This window comes from Cydia fagiglandana, chromosome 11, assembly GCF_963556715.1.
Source record: "Cydia fagiglandana chromosome 11, ilCydFagi1.1, whole genome shotgun sequence".
In the NCBI taxonomy this organism is placed as follows: Eukaryota; Metazoa; Arthropoda; class Insecta; order Lepidoptera; family Tortricidae; genus Cydia; species Cydia fagiglandana.
Window position 1 is genome coordinate 2,328,521 of NC_085942.1, and position 22,868 is coordinate 2,351,388.

General features: G+C 41.3%; 1 protein-coding gene across 1 annotated transcript in view; it reads left to right on the top strand.

Annotated features, from left to right (window-relative positions):
* The window catches only part of LOC134668756 (GTP-binding protein REM 1), a 210,467-nt gene that overhangs the window by 150,481 nt on the left and 37,118 nt on the right, over nt 1-22,868 (top strand). The window contains exon 2 of the mRNA XM_063526208.1: nt 21,571-21,777. Coding sequence (XP_063382278.1) covers nt 21,571-21,777 — 207 coding nt within the window. The remainder of the gene's footprint in view (nt 1-21,570; nt 21,778-22,868) is intronic.

A 22,868-nucleotide genomic window follows, 5' to 3' on the forward strand; every position in this document is an offset into this window, starting at 1 on the left:
TGTGCTGGAGGTTTGCTTGGATGACACTAGTTGGTGTCCATGTTGTCGGTGGTGGGGGCGGCATTTTGCATTTCCCCTCCCTCCTTAAACATGTCGGCCAACCCCGACACTATCCAAGCCGACAAGTCCTCACCCTCGGATGATGACCCGGCTGGTCCCTCACCAGTGCCAAGGAGCTCATCCTCCGAGAGTTCGGGTATCGTCGGCTTGGGTAGCGGCAGGGGGGCAACTTTCTCCCCGGAGACAGACTTGCTCTGCTCGGAGGTGCCCGCGGCCTGTTCGCTGGGGACCTGTACTCCCGTTACCCTTAGGGTGGAACCTTGCAGGGTGGGAGGCTGGTCCAGGTATTTGCCTCCGGGACCCCTGAACCTGAGGTAGACATTGCCCATCCCACAGTTCAGGGATCTCCCCCTCTCCATGAAGGCGGGGACGAGGTCTTCGGGGATTGTGAACTCGACAAACCACCCCTGGTCTTGCCGTAGTATTTGTATAATGGACCAAGACCCGACCTTGGCCCATTCGTTCTGGTACCTTAGTCCGTCAGCTGCCTGACGGACGTCTTCCCAGGACGAGTTGTCGATGTTGGGTATTAGGAGCCCGCACTTAATTCTCCTTGCCATCTCCGACTGGCGAACCGCCTTAAGGGAGATGTCTGGCAGGGTTAGGGCCTGGACACATCGCTGAGACCAGGCGGCCGAGTATTCGTCTTCTGCGAAGACCCTCAGCTGTCCCTCAGCGAAGATGGGCTTGCCCTTGAATTTGGGTGGCCGGGCTCCTACGTGGTTTCTCCTCGCCTCCTCCACGATTGCTTGGTGCAACCCGCGGAGGATGGCGTTGGAGTGGTCAGCGGTGATCTTCCCCGACTTCTCGTCAGTAATGACGATCGTCAGGTCAGATGCCGCTGCTTGTGCGTACGACAACGGTTGGCTTGGGCTCACTAGTCGCTGCTTTTTGTTGTCTCCTTGCGGGGAGAAGGACTCATCTCGCATCCTTTTAGCAGCGGCTCGTGCGAGCTTACCAGGTCGTCGTTTGGAGGGATCTGCGGCCGAACCCGTAGGGCTGTCGCCCGACGTTCCAGCCTTAGGGGGTAGGATGGAACCTTTTCCCTTCGGCGGAGGCCTGGCAGCAGCAACCTGCTTGTTCGGCGCCGGTTTGGGTGCCGGCTTCTGGGAAGCCTGCACACCCACACCGGTTGCAGAGTGTGTCGGTGTCGATGTGTTGTCCAGCTGCTGCTCTCGCGCTAGACGAGCTGCACGCCTCTGGTTCTTGTTTTTCTTCTTCTTCTTAGCCACCCCACCTTGACATTTAACAGGGGGGGGGTGGGAAGAATTCACAGGTCTGGCAGGGTGAGGCTTCCCAGCGGGGGGTCGCTTCTTGGACCTTCGGTCCACTACCTGCCAGTCCTGGAAGGGGTTTGGGCCGGTCTGCTCCCCAGATGAACTGGGTTGCGGACGGGCCGGGGTTTCGGTCTGACGCACTGTCACTGGAACAGCTTGTCTCGCCTGTGTGGCTTCACCATTAGCGATGGACGCTGCTGGATCAGCTTGGGGTTTTTCGTTAGACCTGGTATCCATAGTTCGTAACGATTAACTTCATCCTCATCGGCTCCCACCCTACAAGGGCCCACATCTTGGGAACGCTTACTCACACATATAAAAGGTGCTTTCGGTCGTTAGGACACCGACTCGGGTATAGAAGTGAGAAGTTGGCTAGTTGCGCGACATCGGAAATGTGTGAAGGTGGGACGTAGGGTCGTCCAGGTCAGACGCCCTCCGCCCGATTCACCTAAACGCACTTCGTCAGCATGGCCTTTCACCACCGCATCAACAGCCGAAACTGCCTCTGCGGCCCTCTCACTTCTCGCCGTGAGCCCACCTACGGTTCCTCACTTGACCATTTCCCGGACTGTGGCTAGTAGACCGGGCTACCGTTTTGCCCGAAATCAGGGCCGAAGCAGATGTGTTGCCACGCGGGTTGGCAATGGCTCAATCCCCAGGATCCCGTCATCCTTGCGTACGGCGCTCTACTGTGCAGGTCCTAGCACAGGTAGGTTATGTATAGGTCGTCAGTAGTAGCCTACACCTACTGACAACACCAGTGTGGATGTTAGCCGCCACTAGAAAGAGGCACGAATGCCAGTCGCTAGTGACGTTGCCCAGGATGGACCGGGGGTGACAGACGGACCTTTGGGCAGGCCGGAGCCCACCCAAACTTCCCCCTGTCTCCCGCTCGGGGAGGTCATCACACCACTCCACCCCTTAAGCCAGAGTATATGGAGGCATATGGAGTGTATATGTCCAGATAGGGAAAAAGTTATTTACGATACAAGTGCGGAAAAGAGGAAATTCGAAACGAGTGGCGATATTTTAAATCGACACGAGTTGCGAATTACCTATTCGCACACGTGTATCGTACCTACAACGTTTTACAGTATACATATAGCCCTTTAAACTTTTGGCATACGCACGAAAAGTGCTATTTCACGCACTCTTGCGGGAAAATAGGACCATATGTAATGTAAAAGATGTTGTATGTGACACTAGTTAATAATGTAAAACATGGAAGATATTTCGATTAGTTAAATTAAACCTGCAGTCGAAATTACCCCCTTGCACCTTACAGCTTCTTTGCTTTTTAATAGGATTAGGATGTGAGTATCATTGTTTACGAAAACTTAACAGTTCTTGGTCTTACAAAAGCCTTGTATGGAAACTTTGCTCGGCTAAGATTATTTTGGCATAATCAGGAATACAGCAGCGCTTTAAGTTTCATACTTTACATCACAGAATAGATACTATTTTGTACAGAAGTGTAACTGCTTCACATTTTAATGCTCAAGATTTAAAAAATACACGATTGCCACCTTAAAGATCTATAAAATAAGAATAAAATACAACAAAAATAGTACCTGTTTCTATGACATGGGTATAAAAAAAACTAAGAAAAATTATCATCGCCTTAAAACTGGAAAATACATTCTGATACACGAACTAAAATATGTTTTTACTATAGTTCGTTTTTTTAGCATTAGAAAAAAGGTCAACAAGCTTGACATGTATATTAATTGAAAAACACGTCTTAAAAGTAAGGCACGGCAAAGAAGTTAACAATTATGAATCTAATACGATCATTTATATTCATCTGCTTTCATAAGTAATAGTTAATGATTTTTAAAAAGCGTTTTTATTTAAAAGACATGTCAAAATCGCTAACCTTCTTTCTAATGCTAAAAAAAGGAACTATATATAAGTGAACTAGGTTGTTATCATTGTTACTGGTTGTCAATTTACTAGATCTCACCCCGTATAGCTGTCTACGTCCAATTCCTTGCATGAGTGATTGTCCAAAGTGTCCCCTGTTATGCGAAGCCTAACAATCTGGGATACGTCAATAAGCCCCCCTAATTTTCCTTCAAGATTATGTAGACTTACGGCGCTCGGCTCGATTCGGGAAATGAATTAGAGATGCACTAGATATGAAACAGTAAAGATATGTGACGTTCCATGGCAAAAGGCACCTTATGGCGGCTGGCGCCGCGATTCGGGAAATTAATTAGAGATTCACTAAATATGAAATAGTAAAGTTATGTGACGTTCCACGACAAAAGGTACCTTATGGCGGCTGGCGCTTACGTCGCATAGCGCCGCAATAATATTGGAGCAACGTTAATAATCGTAAGCGCCAACCGCCACAAGGTACCTTTCTCTGTGTGACGTCACATATCTTTACTACATCGTATCTAGTTAATCTCTAATTCACTTTCCGAATCGCACCGGCTATTCGGGAAATGAATTAGAGATTCACTAGATATGAAATAGTAAAGATATGTGACATTCCACGGCAAAAGGTACCTTATGGCGGCCAGCAGCTTACTCTATTATTAATGCCGCTGCAATATTCAGCCGGGTTAATGGTACCTTTTGTCGTGGAACGTCACATATGTTTACTATTTCATATCTAGTGAAAGAATCGCGCATAGTTACCTCCTTATTCATAAATGCGCTACAAATCTCAACTAGCTAATAATCGTTTGTCATTATCTATTACTGTGGGACTTAGTCAATCTGTGTAAGAATGTCTGTAATATTTATTTATTTATTTATTATTTATTTATTATCTGTCATTTTGACTTATGTATTTGTATGAAAGGGATATAACATAATTTATCTAAGTCAGGCCCGTAAAGTTTTATGATTAAGGGGGTTAGAGTTATGTGTTCACTTCTGGAGGAGTATTCTGATTAAACAATTTTTAAGGTTTTGATCTTGTTTTGATATGACGTTGACAATCACTCACGCTGACGTTTGTGCGCGAAATTAATGATGGATGGATGTCCTTAAGCATCCCATTAATTTAAGGAAGACTCACGTTACACCGGGCCGTGTCCGGGCCGGAGCTTCCGGCTATGACATGGCAGACGATCACGCGATGCTTTCCATAGAAAACGATGCGCCGGAAGCTCCGGTCTCGCCCCAGCATCCTGAGTCATCCTTTAAACGCCAAAAAAAAGTTCTAACATCCGTATTCGAACAATGAGATATACGTCAAATACTAGATATTGAAACGATGTGGAATAGATATGTCAGTGTCAAACAAGTGTCAAAAGTGACGTAATTGTTTGAAGAAACGTCACATTTGACACTGACATATCTAATCCATATCTTTTCTAGATCTATTAATTCACGTATCTTAAAATTGGGCCGTAAGACACGAAAAAAATGCATTTGTGCCGGGACAACCCGTGGAATGCATCTACACCGAAAGTTTTTTACCACTCGCGAGATTTATAAAATAATTCTGGTTTTCAGAATTCAGGCCCAACAGAGGCTATAAATCTTAGTAGGTACGGTGAATTATTTGTAAACATTCACGGTACGGAGCCACAAATCTCAGCTCGGTCTAAATCCAGACTTAAACAAAGTCTAGACAAGCGTTATCGTTTGATTGAATGTGCAACCGGCTTGGATCCGTAAAGGGGCCCACTGATTACCAGTCCGCCGGACGATATCAGCCTGTCAGTTGTTCGGAACTGTCACTTTTTGCGTTTAACTGACAGGCTGATATCGTCCGGCGAACTGGTAATTTGTGGGCCCCTTTAGTTATCATAAAAACAGGAGGCAAACTGCCGTATTCGAACTACAAGATATTCACAAGAGACGAGACGTACTAGATCCATTCTAGATACGTTATAGTTTAGATATCAACTAGTACTCTTTTGCAGCGCAATTCGGGCAACCAATGTCACTTTCACGTTAGATAGAGTAAGATATCTATTAGATGTGAATTGGATGTTTAAGTCATATCCTGTGGAAATCGTTCAAGAGTATCTCCAGAATCGCGCAAATGCCAAATTTAACTGGTTAGATCTTAAACATATCGTTATCGTATCTTGGTGAATCAGATGTCTAAAAGATATCTAATTGATACTGATATTTATTGAAATCAAATTTTACAGCATTACAGCTAACACCAATGCACTGTAAAATCAAGTAGTAAAATTAAGTACCTAAGTAATAATAAAGCGATTAATAAGCTACTAAGATATTACATGTTTGATTCGCAAAAACGTAAAAAATCTTTAAAAAGTTTATGACTTTCGTCGGCAAACAAGTCGGAGTTAGGTGCAAAAGATAAGAAATAGAGGTTTATTTCAAAATCCGAATCGGGTCCAAATTGAAATACAATTTGACATCAACATGATGTCTACATCTACACAAACAAGCCTTATTGAGCTTACTGTGGGACTAGGTCTAGGTATAATATTTATTTGCATTAAATAAAAGTAATACGCAAAATAAGTCGCGGAAAAAAACTAGTGTAAAATATACAAAATGTTTGTAAACACATACAGTGCGGTTTCAAATCTCCGGTGAGTCTAAAAGCAGACCTAAACACTGCGTCTAGACGTGCGCGTGCGGCGATGGTGATGACGTCATTCGACAGTTATATGGAGCATTCTCATTTATCAATATGAATAAGTGTACTTAGGTCATACTGAAAATTCCTGGAATGGCCACTTAGAAAAAATAAGTCGTCTCATTCTCATATATAAGATCCAGACACTTTCAGTATGGCCCACGTAAACGCCTATTTAATAGTAGTAGTATTCTTGTGCGCGACGACGGAAAGAGGCCCGACGGAATGACTCTTATCCCCTGGCGGATGGGACGGCCGCTTATCTGGGATGCAACTTGCGTGGATACTCTGGCGCCGTCCCATTTAGCCGCTACTTCGTTAAGGCCTGGCGGAGCGGCGGCAGCAGCTGAAGCTCTGAAACGTCGCAAATATGCTGGACTTTCGGGAAATCACTTGTTTTCGGCATTTGCGGTTGAGACTTTGGGACCTTGGTGTCAGGATGCGCTCAGTTTATATAAAGATTTGAAGAAGATGCTCCTTGACACCACCAGGGATCCTAGGGCTGGCTCATTCCTTGGCCAAAGAATTGGAGTTGCCATCCAGCGGGGGAATGTGGCCAGCATTATGGGCACCCTTCCTCAGGGATCGGATCTGGGGGACTATTTGTGTTAGTTTTAATTTAGTTTTTATTTAATTGTAAGTTATAAGGTTAGATTTAGATGTGTTAAAATGTATTTTTTTTGTGTAACTATTTTTTTGACAATAAAGGTTTTAATAATAAAATTTAAAAATATGGTTTCATCCGTAGAAAGTATAGATCTTAGTTTGTGACCCAAATAGATTATTTTTTCCTTTTAAATATAATAATATTTGGAGAGCATTAAAATTACCTATACACTTCGGCCACTTTTCCATACAACATAGTCCCCATTTTTTTCTCTGGATATCGAAAAAAAAATCTTTATTTCTGACCAGCAGTGATCCATATTTAGTTAGTAACATTAATTTAGCATTATCTTATCACTATGTTAGAACGTATTATAGAAGATGACATCTCGTTTTGATGAAGGGAGCAATGCTAATACAACATTTCAATATCTACTTACGGCCCGATACGAACTTTACTTAATACTTACTTGGTTGGCGCGATGACCCAAAATGAGTCTTGGCCTCCAACACAAGAGCACGCCACTTTGATCGGTCAGGAGCGGTATCCCGCCAGCTTTCGCCGACTCGGATCTCACGGAGATCTGCCTCCACTCTATCTGCCCAACGGTATTTAGGACGACCAACAGGACGGCGTCCGTTTGGTCGACCCAAGTAGGCCTTTTTGGCTGCCCGATCTTCACCCATCCTTTCGAGATGGCCAAGAACTTACGAACTTTAAGATACGTCTATTAATACTCGTAGATCTAGAAACGATATGGATTAGATATGTCAGTGTCGTTTCGTTAATCGTCACTTTTGACACTGACACATATAATTCATACCGTTTCTAGATCTATTAAATTGACGTATATTAAAGTTCTAATCGGGCAGTTAGACCTCTTTTTACCCGACTACGGCAACGCAAAAGGAGGGTTATGATTTTGACCGGTATGTATGTGGGTATGTATGTATGTATGTATGTATGTATGTTCATAACTTCTAAAGTACTAATTATAATTTAACAAACGATGTGTCATTCGAATCGTCTTAATCGTCCGCTGGTTATAGGCTATATGGCGTCCCAAAAAAATGAACACTGCGCCCTCTAGAGGTCATAAAGTCACGAACCAAAAAACCAAAATTAAGTAATGATGATGTGTTATACATCATTGGAAAGAGCTCAATTAGCACATTTCAAATATATAAATATTGTTAGCGTTTGCACCCGGCTTTGCTTGCATGCGCCAGATAAAACATTAAATTTTCGGTTAGCTACAAGCGCTCTGGTTTCTATCCGCGTGTTACGCGACTACGGCGATACAAGAAGGTTTTTGCAAAAGAAATTTGTTTGGCCGCTATACATGGTGTTTTTTCAATGTCCTGCAACATTTTATAACGTGAATAGGTATAGAAGTCCTGATCAGCCAAAATGTATGAAACAGTCAATTTTTTTACAAGATACGTACGCGTTGCAAAGCCGGGCGCCTTCGGCGCCCTCATACTAAAAGTGTCGGGCGTAGCCCGACGTACGCGTTCCAAAGCCGGGCGCCTTCGGCGCCCTCATACTAAAAGAGTCAGGCGTAGCCCGACATACGCGTTCCAAAGCCGGGCGCCTTCGGCGCCCTCATACTAAAAGAGTCGGGCGGAGCCCGACGTACGCGTTGCAAAGCCGGGCGCCTTCGGCGCCCTCATGCTAAAAGAGTCGGGCGTAGCCCGACATACGCGTTCCAAAGCCGGGCGCCGAAGGCGCCCTCATACTAAAAGTGTCGGGCGTAGCCCGACGTACGCGTTCCAAAGCCGGGCACCTTCTTCGCCCCCAGACTAAAAGAGTCGGGCGTAGCCCGACATACGCGTTCCAAAGCCGGGCGAATTCGGCGCCCTCATACTAAAAGAGTCGGGCGTAGCCCGACATACGCGTTCCAAAGCCGGGCGCCTTCGGCGCCCTCATACTAAAAGAGTCGGGCGTAGACCGACGCACGTGTTCCAAAGCCGGGCGCCTTCGGCGCCCTCATACAATAAATGTCGAGCGTAACCCGACGTACGCGTTCCAAAGCCGGGCGCCTTCGGCGCCCTCATACTAAAAGAGTCGGGCGTAGCCCGACGTACGCGTTCCAAAACCGGGCGCCTTCGGCGCCCTTATACTAAAAGTGTCAAGCGTAACCCGACGTACGCGTTCCAAAAACGGCCGCCATCGGCGCCCTCATAGGCACTAAAGGAGTCGGGCGTAGTCCGATATAGGCGGCGCTCTGCGTGCATTTCTGTACTGAGGACGCCCTCGCAAAAGTAATATAAAGTGACTTCAAAAAGTTAGTAACGAAATCATGACCCCAAAATTAATTAAATAAAAAATAAGTTTAAAAACTAAAACCCGACTACTGCAAATCGCGCTCTAAAAAGTATGAAACAAGATAGAATTCTTATCTAAAATTATCATGCAGGAAATATTATAAATGTTACCATTTTTTTTACAAAAATATAACGTAATATAATTTACTGAATTTTTTATATATTTACAGAGATTCAGAGGATAGCCGTGGTCGTATGCCACGATTATAAACTTAAAAGTAATGTGGCATACGACCACGGCTATCCTCTGAATCATTAAATACCTCACCAGAATCATAGAGAAATACTATAGTAAGACAAAAGTGCTAACTTCATACATTAGTTTTGGTACCAAAAATATTACTATTTTCATAGTCGACATCTAGCATCCAATAGCGGAATTATCAGTACCGCTACTCGATACTAGATGTCTCTCAAGTGGCGACCAACGAAAATTGTATTGAACAACAATTTACAACTATATTAGAAGCAGAAGGAGTTGAAAATAGAGTTCCGGTTAATCCTTTAATAATATTAGCTGAAAATTGTTGAGCATTACACTTTTCGGTCGCCGCTACATCTATTGTCAAGTAGCAGTGCTGATAATTCCGCTACTCGATGCTAGATGTCGACTATGAAAATATTAGTCTCTCTGGTACCAAAACTGATATAAGTGAGCACTCTTGTCTTACTATATTTCTCTATGCCAGAATGGACCTAAAATCATTCAAATTCGGAACATGAACCGCTCTCGGATGTGAGTAAACATCTATTGACGTCACAACTCAAGTGCACCGTGCATAATGGCGAATAAAGCGGTGAGTCATACGAGTCAAGCTAATTTTGGTCGCTGTAGGGCGATTAAGTGTAGGTTAATTTTAACCAACGGTATAGCGGAAAGAGGTTATGAGTTAACTGATCCATTTCGCTCACGCTTACGCTCAGAGAGAGCGAGAACCTACGAAGCCGTAAGTATATTCTGTATCTTTAGGTATTTAAATAAATGTAAACAAAATCTACTCTCAAATGGCTCCTTAAGCCAGTTGAGGATAGATGAAAACATTACATGATGAAATAGTAATGTAGGTTAAAGTCAGGCCGTTCAGTGACAGATCCAGGTGGTTTTGTATTTGGTTGGTTAAAAGTTATAACTGCCCGAAAATGTACAAATACTTTTAAATATTTTATTTAAATACCTAAAGATACTGAGTATAAAAAGAAAAATCGTTACTCATCTAATCTCTGTACAGTAATTGGCTAAATCCGTTGAGCTGACCATCGGAGGGAGATTGCCATCCGACGTGGCTACATTTCCCATGAGCTCAGATCGGGACGGCGGAGGAATGTTGATACTGGATAATGAAAATTGCATTTGGGTTGAGTATTATTACTTACGTTTTAATATGGTCTAACTCGCCAGAGAAGATGATATTTTGAATTTACATAAATTTTCAATTTCAATAGCGTCAAAAGGCACCTTCAGCGGGAATCGTGAAATATTTTATGAAAATAAGTTACAGGGATCAGTGTATAAAGGCGATTTTTCACGGGAAATCATGACGTACTGGATTCTATTGCTCACTTTGTAGAACATTGTAATTGATTGTAGAAGTTAGTATTTTCTCAGATAAAATACTCGTTATTTCCAATATTTCAATGTTTTCCAGCTTAGAAAGTCACACCGAGTTTCTAAATCAAAAGCTAACCGTTTCAAACAGAAACTTTTATAAATAATTACCCATGTTCCAGTTCTCTATACCTTTGAAAAACACCGGAAGAAAATAGAAAAAACAATATGAAAACACGTTCTGTAAAATGTTTACGTTTCAGCTTCGAAAAGTGTTGGCTTAGTAGACTACCCTTGAGGTTTAAGACCTTTTGTAAGTAATCATGTTACCGTTAAGCGCTTACTTCGAAAACGTCTTAACGCTCTTCGATATGAAGGGGTTATAAGACCTTTTTAAAGCAGTATTTGGTCTCGTGTGCATTGTTTCTGGGCCGCTGTAACTTTTTAATTACAAACTGGGGCTGCCACACTTCGTTTAGCGCTCACTAAGAGCTCGCCGAATATTGAAATGCAGTTTAAAGTCACCGGGGACCGTAGGGCTGGCTCGTTCCTCGCCCAACGGATCGGCATAGCCATCCAAAGGGGGAACGCAGCCAGCCTTATGGGAACCCTTCCACAGGGTTCGGACCTGGGTGATCTAGCCTAATATATACATATTCGGCTAGATCACCCACATTATGTTTTATAATTTTAGGTTAATTTTATTCTAAGTTTAAAGTTTAGGTTCAACCAGGCGTGGCTGACTCCGCGATTTCGTCGCTTTGCTACAGGTAGCTAAAAGTCCATCCGTTCGACCCCAATTTTGGGGTTTGCCCTAAGCCGCGCGTGGCGCTGTCGCCATCTAGCGGCCATATCTGTGCTGATCGTGACAGACGCGTTTTGTTAGAGAGTGATCGAATCTTCTGTACCTATACTTGTAAGAATATTTGTTCTAATAATTTGATGTAGGTATTTAATTATCATCCTGTATTCAATAAAATTAATTATCATTTATTTCATCCGCATTAAATCTAAAGAGCAGAACCAATGTCGGATTAAGATTAATAACTTCCTCATATTCCAGTAAATAGCCGGAAAAGTAATCTCGAAATCAAAGATTTTGTATCAAATTACATTTCCTCTTACATCCTCTCATAAATTATATTAGATATTAGATTACATTATATTTTAGCTGTGAATACCGATTATTATGTGGCACTTGAAAAGCTAATCTGATTAGTCCTTATATAAGGGCCCGGGATAGGGATGGTTGGGTTAGATATTACCGTTTATGTACGTCGTTTTTAGGGTTCCGTACCCAAAGGGTAAAACGGGACCCTATTACTAAGACTTCGCTGTCCGTCCGTCCGTCTGTCACCAGGCTGTATCTCACCGACCGTGATAGCTAGACAGTTGAAATTTTCACAGATGATGTATTTCTGTTGCCGCTATAACAACAAATACTAAAAACAGAATAAAATAAAGATTTAAATGGGGCTCCCATACAACAAACGTGATTTTTGACCAAAGTTAAGCAACGTCGGGAGTGGTCAGTACTTGGATGGGTGGCCGTTTTTTTTTTTGCCTTTTTTTTGTTTTTTTTTTGCATTATGGTACGGAGCCCTTCGTGCGCGAGTCCGACCGCACTTGCCCGGTTTTTTATCAGAACATCTGGCTACCAAATTGCTTTGATTATTAGTAGATATATATCTTCCAAAATCTAGGTACATATATACCTATCCCTAAAGAAGAGAAGCTTTGTAAACATTGACGTTTACATCTCATCTGGCCTTACGGGCAATAAGAATGGGCCATGAATAGGGCCAGTACAGCGGTGTGACATCGCTACAACGCGATTGGTTCATCATCATCATCATTTCAGCCTATATACGTCCCACTGCTGAGCACAGGCCTCCTCTCATGCGCGAGAGGGTTTGGGCTATAGTCCCCACGCTAGCCCAATGCGGATTGGGGACTTCACAGACACCTTTGAATTTCTTCGCAGATGTATGCAGGTTTCCTCACGATGTTTTCCTTCACCGAAAAGCTAGTGGTAAATATCAAATGATATTTCGTACATAAGTTCCGAAAAACTCATTGGTACGAGCCAGGATTTGAACCCGCGACCTCCGGATTGAAAGTCAGGCGTCATATCCACTCGGCCACCACTGCTTCACGCGATTGGTTGATGAGTTCGTATCATGCGCACGATTGGTCGCAACTACTTACGAGTAGTTGCGTTAGGCTGCACGATTGGCTCGAATTCGTGAGTGCTTGAATCGGCGCAGAGTCCTTGAATACTTCGGACATATAGCAAGGAAAGACGGTAGGAACCTCGAAAAGCTTTTTGGCCGGCAAAGTGTATGGGAAAAGGCCTGGACCTGGACGCAGTCCAATACGTTGGTCTGATCAGATTCGCACCGCTTTTGACTCCACAGTTCACATGGCTCTTCACACCGCCGAAGAGATGGAGAAAGATCATAAAAGAGAAAGTGATAAAAAAAGGGAGATCACGACTTTCAATATTGAGGAATACGACGCAAAAAGGAGGAGGACTAGCATCTTACTTGTCAAACCATGGTGAAAGAAAAGTAAGGCTTATGGTAACATTCCATTTCTAACCGCAGCTGCACTACCGGTACTGAACGCGTCGCTGTCATTGTCAATTTCCATAGTAAAATGAACAGTAGTGCAGCTGTCGTTGGAAATGGACTGTCACCTTTAGTGGAATTAGTCTACTTTCATCACTGACATAGAGAAATATAGTAAGAATAGTGTGCTCACTCCTACATCAGTTTTGGCGCCAAAAAGACTATTATTTTCGCAGTCGACATCTAGCATCGACTAGCGGAATTATCAGTACCGCTACTTGATTCTAGAATTCTCTAGTGTTGCGACTCACGTAAATTTTATTGAACAACAATTTACAACTAATATTTAAAGCAGAAGGAGTTGAAATTAGAGTTCAGGTTAATTTGGCTATAATATTAGCTGAAAACTGTTCAGCATTAGACTTTTTGATCGTTGCAATATCTATTGTCAAGTAGCAGTACTGATAATTCCGCTACTCGATACTAGATGTCGACTACTACAATAATAGTCATTTAGGTACTAAAACTGATGCATGGAGTGAACACTCTATGTATTTTTTCTCTATGTCACTGAAAAAAACTAAAATAGGGCTTCAACATAGCTGCGAAGAAATTAGATTGGGATTACATTTTTAGCGAGAAATACGGACCGCCATTATAAGGTGACTTGCAATAACCTATTCTGATTAAAGCAGCCCTTATAAGGGTTCGGGCTTCGGGTCTGGGTCCGATATTAACGTTTATTATACGCAGACATCTGGCTCGATATTTTTTTGCTATAAAAGTTATGGTATGATTTGTGTCAGATTTAATAAGCGGGGCACATTGTTTGTAGAACCGATGGTCGTTTGGGAAAACAGAAGGCCTACCGCGTTGCCTCCTTGTCACACTTACGAACGAATTTACAAGTGCGACAGAGAGGTAACACGTCGAACGAGGTTCACGATAGGCCCTCTTATTCTTGAATGAATGACAGTCAAAACTGTTAAATCGGGGCAGCGCAGCGCCCAACCCTTCGTAGTGGAAATCCAAGTCATCTTTGATTAGAATGTTTTACCTAAATGTTTTTATTAAAGGTTTAATTTAATAAAATCATTCATTACTACTTAGTTAATTTGGAAAGGTGTAATTTCAATTATTATCGCGTTCAAAAACATCACGTTGTGACATAAAAACATAAATTCCATAGATACATACCTACTCACTGAAAAAATACAGCTACACGACGACATTATCGGCGCGATTCGGAAAGTGAATTAGAGATTAACTAGATACGATATAGTAAAGATATGTGACGTCCCACGGACAAAGGTACCTTATGGCGGTTGGCGCTTACGATTATTAACGTCACTCCAATATCATTGCGGCGCTATGCGACGTAAGCACCAGCCGCCATAAGGTACTTTTTGTCGTGGAACGTCAAATAACTTTACTATTTCATATCTAGTGAATCTCTAATTAATTTCCCGAATCGCGGCGCCAGTCTCTATAAGGTACCTTTTGCCGTGGAACGTCACATATCTTTACTATTTCATATCTAGTGCATCTCTTATTCATTTCCCGAATCGAGCCGTATATCACATTACATTTTATTACACATTTTAACAGTAGGTAAGTCAGTAGAAGATCACAGAAGAAGAAAATAGTAACTTAATAATTATACAAAGGTCAAGTATCTAATGCAAATCAACCGATTTCCTAGGACATTTGCATGTCACTTTGTGATATCTCAATAAAAGTGGGCATTTCCCAATTTTCTCCTAACCCCACAATCTCCGGTCAGCCCCAAGAAATGAATGTGGCCTAGCATTTGCATCATTTCCGCACCGCTTGCTGACGATTTCACCACAACTCCTTTCACATATCACATTCAAAATTGAACTTTATGTCGTTGAAATAAGAATTTTCATATGTGCAAACCTTTCCACTTTTTAACTTCTATGAAAAAGGTATCATGTCCATTTTAACAGCGCATTGAATGTAAACCTTAATTGTGTGAGTTTTAGGTTGAATTTGGAGTGGGAAATGAAATAGATAATGTTGTTTTGAATGAGATGTGACGTTGAATTTCTAGCTTTGATCATGCTACGAAACTTATTAGACTTTTTGTGCTGTGGTTTATTATTGAATTTATTATACTCGTCGTACAAAATTGATAGCATCATCCAGCTATACAGGATATTTTTCAAAGTAAAGTCAAATAGGGATATTACTGCAATGTTGTGTTGTTGTTGAGTGCAGCACTACCGACTTAGTCAATTCATAGACTAACTTATACACTCTGTGCCTTAAACTGTTTTTTGACAAGTTTTCACTGACAATAAAATATGACATTGATGCATCAAGGCGGTTTGTTAACAAGGGCCTGCCGGTAAACAAGAAAATCGAAATTTAGTGCCTCTTTATCGCTCGAATATGCAAGAGTGATGGAAGGATTAGATAACGAAATTTCAATTTTCTTGTTTCGCGGTAGGCCATGTGATTGACGTGACGTGTGATGTGTCAATGTGGTTTGTTTACTGTATGTGCCACAAAGGTGGCACCTACGCAGAGCTTTGCCTAATATTCCCTCTTCGCCGAAATGAATGTAGGTTACTTTGATCCCCTTTTATTATGAGAATAAAGACCTTGTATGTAATTGAAAAGTTGAAAACACAGCGTGTTACCATGGTACCATTCCCATACACAAAGGGTATTCGAGGTCTACACTTCTACAGGGACCTATAAATGGAAATGTTCGGCTTTCTGCCCTTCGAGTATTGATCCAAACCCATTGTGATATAGGTAGGTAAATATTAATATTGGGGGACAATCTTTACTAGAGATGCACCGGATATCCGGTTACTATCCGATATCCGGCCTATCCTGCCAAAATTTACTATCCGGCCGGATACCGGATAGTGACCTACTATCCGGTCGGATACCGGATAGTAACATTGCTTGATTTCGGAGTAAACAAATTGGATCTAAGAAACAGGTGGTCATAATCGTTCTTGTTTATTATTTTAAAACAATTTAATAATTCCATTGACTTGCACGCGCAGAATATTTCGAACCTAGAAATGAGTCCGCGCGAACGTTCACTAGGAAACAGGTCAAACCTGCAGAATGCGCACCTGAAAAACCTAAATGTAGGTATAGTTCCGCTGGCCGAATATCCGGTATCCGGTATCCGGCCAAACAACTATCCGTTGCATCTCTAATCTTTACACTGACCAACCTAGCCATTATACACGGTGTAACATGAGTAAACCGAATAATTTTAACCACGCATTTCTGAGGTCAAAAGAAGTAAAAAATGTAATATGAGTTTAGGTCAATTTCGCCAAAATAAAATTTTTTTTTGTTTTGTTTTTTAAATTTTTTGAATGTATTTGTACATATAAATAAATTTTATTGGTAAACTTGTCACTTAGAATTGATTTTTAAATTTTTTTTTTCGTATAACCTACTTTTTGTAAAGTGTTACTTGTCACTTTTTGACATCTATCAATAAGGATATTTAGACTACGTCCCATAGCAGCAACATCACCATCAAAAAGGCCTTTTACACTATGTAACAATAAAAACTTGTTTTTTTTTAATTAATAATATCTCTGAAACTGGGCGAATTTCAAAAAAGTTTATAGGACATTTTTGTCTCTAAATATGATCAGGAATACGCTGTTAAAATTATTCGGTTTACTCATGTTACACCGTGTATACCTTTACATAAATAGCTCTAGCTATACATATATCAATCTAAGCAAAGTTTGTACTATGGGCAGGTACTATAGTTCATTATTTGTGCATTAGAAAAAAGGTAAACAATCTTGACGTGTCTTTTTATTGAAAAACAGTTTTGAAAAATAAGTCACGGCAAATATATAACAATTATGAATTATATACGATTATTTTCATTCTTCTCCTTGCATAAGTATAGTTACTGACTTATAAAAAGCGGTTTTCAATTAAAAGACACGTCTAGATCGCATAGTCTTTTTCTAATGCTAAAAAAGCGACCATAGGTGACGATGTACACTTGTATAGATAAATACATACTTATATACATAGAAAACACCCATAACTCAGGAACATATAAATATTCATCACACAAATAAATGCCCTTACCGGGATTTGAACCCAAGACCATCGGCTTCACGAGGAGAGTCACTACCCACTAGGGTAGATCAGTCGTCGATTGAGAGTAAATGCGATTAAATACGATTGACGTATCGTCTACTAGCTTCTACTGAGTTCTACTAGGCTGCTTCGTTTATCGCTTGTGGATCAAAGGTGTCCCTGTCCACTTGTTTCCGCTTCTACAGGTACAAGCCGACACAAAGTATAAGCGACGAGCGTTTTACGAAACGTAAATAAGATTCCTAAAAAAATATTTTTAGTTTTTTCTATTGCAAATATCAAAGGCAAATTCAAATATTTTAATTCATACCTATGTAGACACATTTGCAGCTTGTTTATAGCTGAAAACTTTCATTACAATTTTTTTAAGTATACACTACTATAATAGAACTTACCCACCTATCTTATAGCTTTATAGCTTAGAGCTAGAGTTTTCACATTTCTGTAAGTGTATGTATGTATATATGTGTAGTGTATATATGTTGGTACATGACGAAGTTGGCAGTTTCAATGGCAATACGGCAGTGACAGAAATTATTTTTTTAAGGTCATTGGCAGTGACTTCAATCAGCTGTTTCCCGTTCCTGCAACACCAATGCTGCCGCATTCGCAATTGAACCGGCTCTATCGATTTAGATGGCTATTGAGGGGGCGAAAAATCGATCTAGCTAGGTCTTATCTCTGAGAAAACGCGCATTTTTGAGTTTTTATGTTTTCCGAGCAAAGCTCGGTCTCCTAAATACTCTAATTCTAACTGATAATAAAATTGTATCGTTTAATTTATTGTAATCAAATCAAATCAAATATCATTTATTATCAGGCAACTAAGGCCCATAGATACCTTAAAAACTAACATACATACAATAGTAAAATCTTACAAGCTAAAAATTATTTCGGCGACACGGCGGTTTTCAGTTGTGTCGCATGTTCCGGTGTAGGATTTGGCAGATTCCCACGGAACCGCCGAAACACCACACCCTAATAATAATCGTGGCGGTAAGCATAATATAATCAGCGCTTGTCGATAGCTTAGTATAGATTAGAGCACGCGCTGATTCAGTTGAGATATTGTAAGTGTCGCCGCCGATTAGACTTGTGATGTAAAGATAACAGGATGTATAAAACGCCTAGGTATGATTGAATAAATTAGTCTAAGATTACCAGTCAACGGAGTCTTACTCACCCTACCCAGTACCTCTAAAATAGTAATGAATCGCTAATCGCTAATAACTTGTAAGCGACTAGTCCGCATCCGACAGTTCAATGTTCCTGCTTTGATTCCAGTAGAAATGGCGCCGACAATGCCTGTCTATTCGATTCAATTTATACTTCGCCTTTGGTATAACGTTTATAATTCTTACGTTGTATGGTACATTGCGCTGCTGACATGCATCGTGTAATATCTATATTACTTACGAGTACATACACAAGAAAATTATACAGTTATACAGTATGTATCATACCGAAAGGCAAAGAAAGAGACCCATTAATGTTTAGGTCATACTGAGCAACTTTTACTATGGGACCAACCCCGAAAACGCGGAAAAAAAACTGACTCTCCCATAGGAAATTTCAACATCAGACCAGCAAAATGTATGAAACATCCAATTTTTTTCCGCGTTTTCGGGGTTGGTCCCATAGTAAAAGTTGGTCAGTCAGTATAATATGACCTAAACATTAATGGGTCTCTTTGCCTTTCGTTCTGATACATACTGTATTATACTAGCTTTTGCCCTCGACTTCGTCTGCGTCGAATTAGTAATTTGGGTACAAAAAAAACTATACTATATCCTTTCCCACGACTTAAACAATCTCCACACCAAATTTCATCTAAATCGGTCCAGTCGTTATTGATTTCCCATACTAATTTCCACCCCCCTTTTCACCCCGAGTTCTGGGATAAAAAGTATCCTTTGTCCATCCCCGTGACTCCACCTATTACTGAATCGCGATTAGAAAGGGATTGAGATAGCTGTCAATCCATATTGATTTTGACGTAAGTGTATAGAAATCTGTTATTTCTAATCCCTTTCTGATCGCGGCATGATAATATCTGTATACCAAATTTCAATTAAATCGGTTCAGCGGTTTCAAAAGTAACAGACAGACAGATAAACTTTCCCATTTATAATATTGATATATATTATATGAGTATGGAAGTAAGGATAATAAATCGTCATATGACAACCAGGCAGTTAAACCAGAACTCCCTAATTACATGAAAATAATTAAGCAAAATTCACTAGCATCTCTTGACGATGCCTCGTAGAGGCGAAACACGTGTCGAGTTTTGTAAATTTGGTGGTGGTGTGTTATATTTATTTGCGTGTTAATTATCACGGCGAAAGGGTGGGGGAGACTGCGATGGAGGGGGAACGTTAATTGCATACAAAAATACGCAAGTATAACGGGTTTAGCACTGATTGACTAGCACGTTATTATTAAATTGTACAACGGGAATTAAATATAATAATGTGTATTACAATGTAATAATGTGTATATGAGTAAATCGTGAAAGTTTAAATCAGTGTATAACACGTTATTCATATTATTATACCTATCTATCTTATATTTTTGTTTAAACATTTTTGACGAGAACGTCATAATAAATAAATATTTTATTTTATCTTTATTGTCTGACTAAACCTCTAAGCTATAATGATTATAACCATATTTTATGAATGCTGAATATACGAGTATAAATGTGAACATTTTCGTACAAGATAACTATCTTTATTTTATTTTTTATTGGAGAAACAACAGAAGTATGCGACAGGATAATAGGTTACATTGTTAGCACCACTTGCACATCTTACTAACCCGGGGTTAACCCGTTAAACTTTTAACCCAGTATCAATTTTTTTTTAAATATATTTATCTTTATTTAACTAGCATTCGATACTATTCTAATTACACCATAATCCATAACCCATAATCAGTGTCAAATTGTACTGGTAACCATGGTAACTCCAGGTTTAACCGGTTAACCCCGGGCTAGTCAGACTGAGTAAGTTTTATACAAAAATAAAAACAGTAAATACCCTCCTGCTTTTAGCTAAATGTGTGGTGCCGTAGTAAAAGGGTAATTGCCTGGGTTTTTTAGAAACGTCACGTCTCTAAGGGACAATATGTATTTGAAAAGGGCACGTCGGGCTTAAAACGCCTTTAGAATGAAATGCCAACTGTCAGTTGGTAGACAGGAACTTAGTTAGGAATTGGCAAACTGTCAAACTGTCAAAGTTAAAGTTGAGATCATGAGAACAATGTTAGAAATAGACTGTTTATGTAATATTATTGTCATAGTCATAGTGTTATGCCAATAATATGAAAAATTGGTCAAGTGCGAGTCGGACTCGCGCACGAAGGGTTCCGTAACTACCGTTACACAAACAACTTTGGGAAAGATAAAGAGTTACCCAATAGGGGATATTACTGCAATGTTCTGCCGCCAGAAAGCAGCACTACCGACTCTAGTAAATTAATAGACTATCAGTATCACAGACAATAAAATATGACATTGATGCATCAAGGCGGTTTGTTAACAAGGGCTTACCGGTAAACGCGAAAATCGAAATTTAGTTATCTATTTTATATATTATATATAAAATGCAAGATTGATAGAAAGAAATATAACGAACTTTCGATTTTCTTGTTTCGCGGTAGACTGGGGGTCTTTTGTGAGCTTTGCGTAATATTGTCTACTGTACGACTTCTACGTAAGCAGAAGCTAATTTTAAATAGCTAATTATTATGTAACAGTTCAGTATAATGAATGTATGTTAATTAAAACAAGAGGTTTTACACTTACAAAGAATATTCTTACTAATATCGCAATGCAAAATAATGCGCTGGCTTTGACTTTGTGCATTTGAATACGAAACAACGGAGCGGTGCTGCGTGGTTTCTTGCATAAAGTTAATTTATGTTTATGACACCTGACGCTTGAGAACTGAGTCTGTATTATTTATGTTTTTTATTTTTAATATATCCTCTGGTCTAGTCACTACTACTACTGCTACTACTACTGGTCTGGTGGTGGACTAGAAAATAAGCATAATTTATTGTATTTTTGTGTTTAAGCTCATTTACCATGGCCGTTACGGCAATTATGATTATTTAAAAAAAACCGGACACGTGTGAGTTGGACTCGCCCACCGAGGGTTCCGTACTTTTTAGTATTTGTTGATATAGCGGCAACAGAAATACATCATATGTGCAAATTTCAACTGTGTAGCTATCACGGTTCATGAGTTATACATCCTGGTTACAGACAGACAGACGAACAGACGGACAGCGTAGTCTTAGTAATACCTACGGTACGGAATACGGAACCCTAAAAACGATTGATCAGAGGTCAATGTTTTCGATGTTCTCAGTTTTTTTTAAATCGGCGTGTCATGTAAAATAGGTACAAAGTATATATACAGATGTGGAAAAAAAAACTATCTAAACGCATTAATTAAAATTGTTCCCTTGTTTCAGGAATCGTCAACCGCGGCGACTCATTCCGACGCCGTCGCTCCCGCTCCGGTTCGCTAGCGCCGTCGCCTGCGCAGCCCGAGCCCAGCGAACGACGTGTGGTCGCCCTACACAGGGTCGCCATGGTCGGTGCGCCTGGCGTGGGGAAGACTGCCTTGATCAGCCAGTTCCAGACTAGCGAGTGTATTAACGCGTATGACAGACAGAGAGGTGAGTTACATGCTGTTTCAGGAATCGTTAACCACGGTGACTTATTCCGCCGCCGGCGCTCCCGCTCCGGCTCGCTAGCGCCGTCGCCTGCGCAGCCCGAGCCCAGCGAACGACGTGTGGTCGCCCTACACAGGGTCGCCATGGTCGGTGCGCCTGGCGTAGGGAAGACTGCCTTGATCAGCCAGTTCCAGACTAGCGAGTGTATTAACGCGTATGACAGACAGAAAGGTGAGTAATTATAATTATTGCTCCACTGTAATACTGTTGAGGAACCGAGCGAACGTAATTGCCCTACACAGGTTTGCCATGGTCGGTGCGCCTGGCGTGGGGAAGACTACCTTGATCAGCGAGTTCCAGACTAGCGAGTGTATTAACGCGTATGACAGACAGAGAGGTGAGTTACATACTGTTTCAGGAATCGTTAACCACGGTGACTTATTCCGCCGCCGGCGCTCCCGCTCCGGCTCACTAGCGCCGTTGCCTGCGCAGCCCGAGCCCAGCGAACGACGTGTGGTCGCCCTACACAGGGTCGCCATGGTCGGTGCGCCTGGCGTGGGGAAGACTGCCTTGATCAGCCAGTTTCAGACTAGCGAGTGTATGACAGACAGAGAGGTGAGTTACATGTTGTTTCATGTGTTGCTCCACTAAAACACTGTCGAGGAATTTTAATTGTCTATAATTATAGGGTTACCATGGTTCCCGCCTGGCGTAGGGAAGACTGCCTTAATCGGCCAGTTTCAGACTAGCGAGTGTATGACAGACAGAGAGGTGAGTTACATGCTGTTTCATGTGTAGCTCCACTATAACATTTTTAGAGGAATATTAATTGGCTATATAGGGTTGCCATGGTTCCCGCCTGGCGTAGGGAAGACTGCCTTAATCAGCCACTTTCAGACTAGCGAGTGTATTAACGCGTATGACAGACAGAGAGGTGAGTTACATGCTGTTACATGTGTGGCTCCACTATAACATTGTTGAGGAACTTGCCCTACATACATCTATGAGTTAGGAAAACTGTTCTGATTGGTCAGTTTTAGACCAGTGTATTAACCCGTATGACAGGCAAAGAGGTGATTTCATATTTTGCGCCA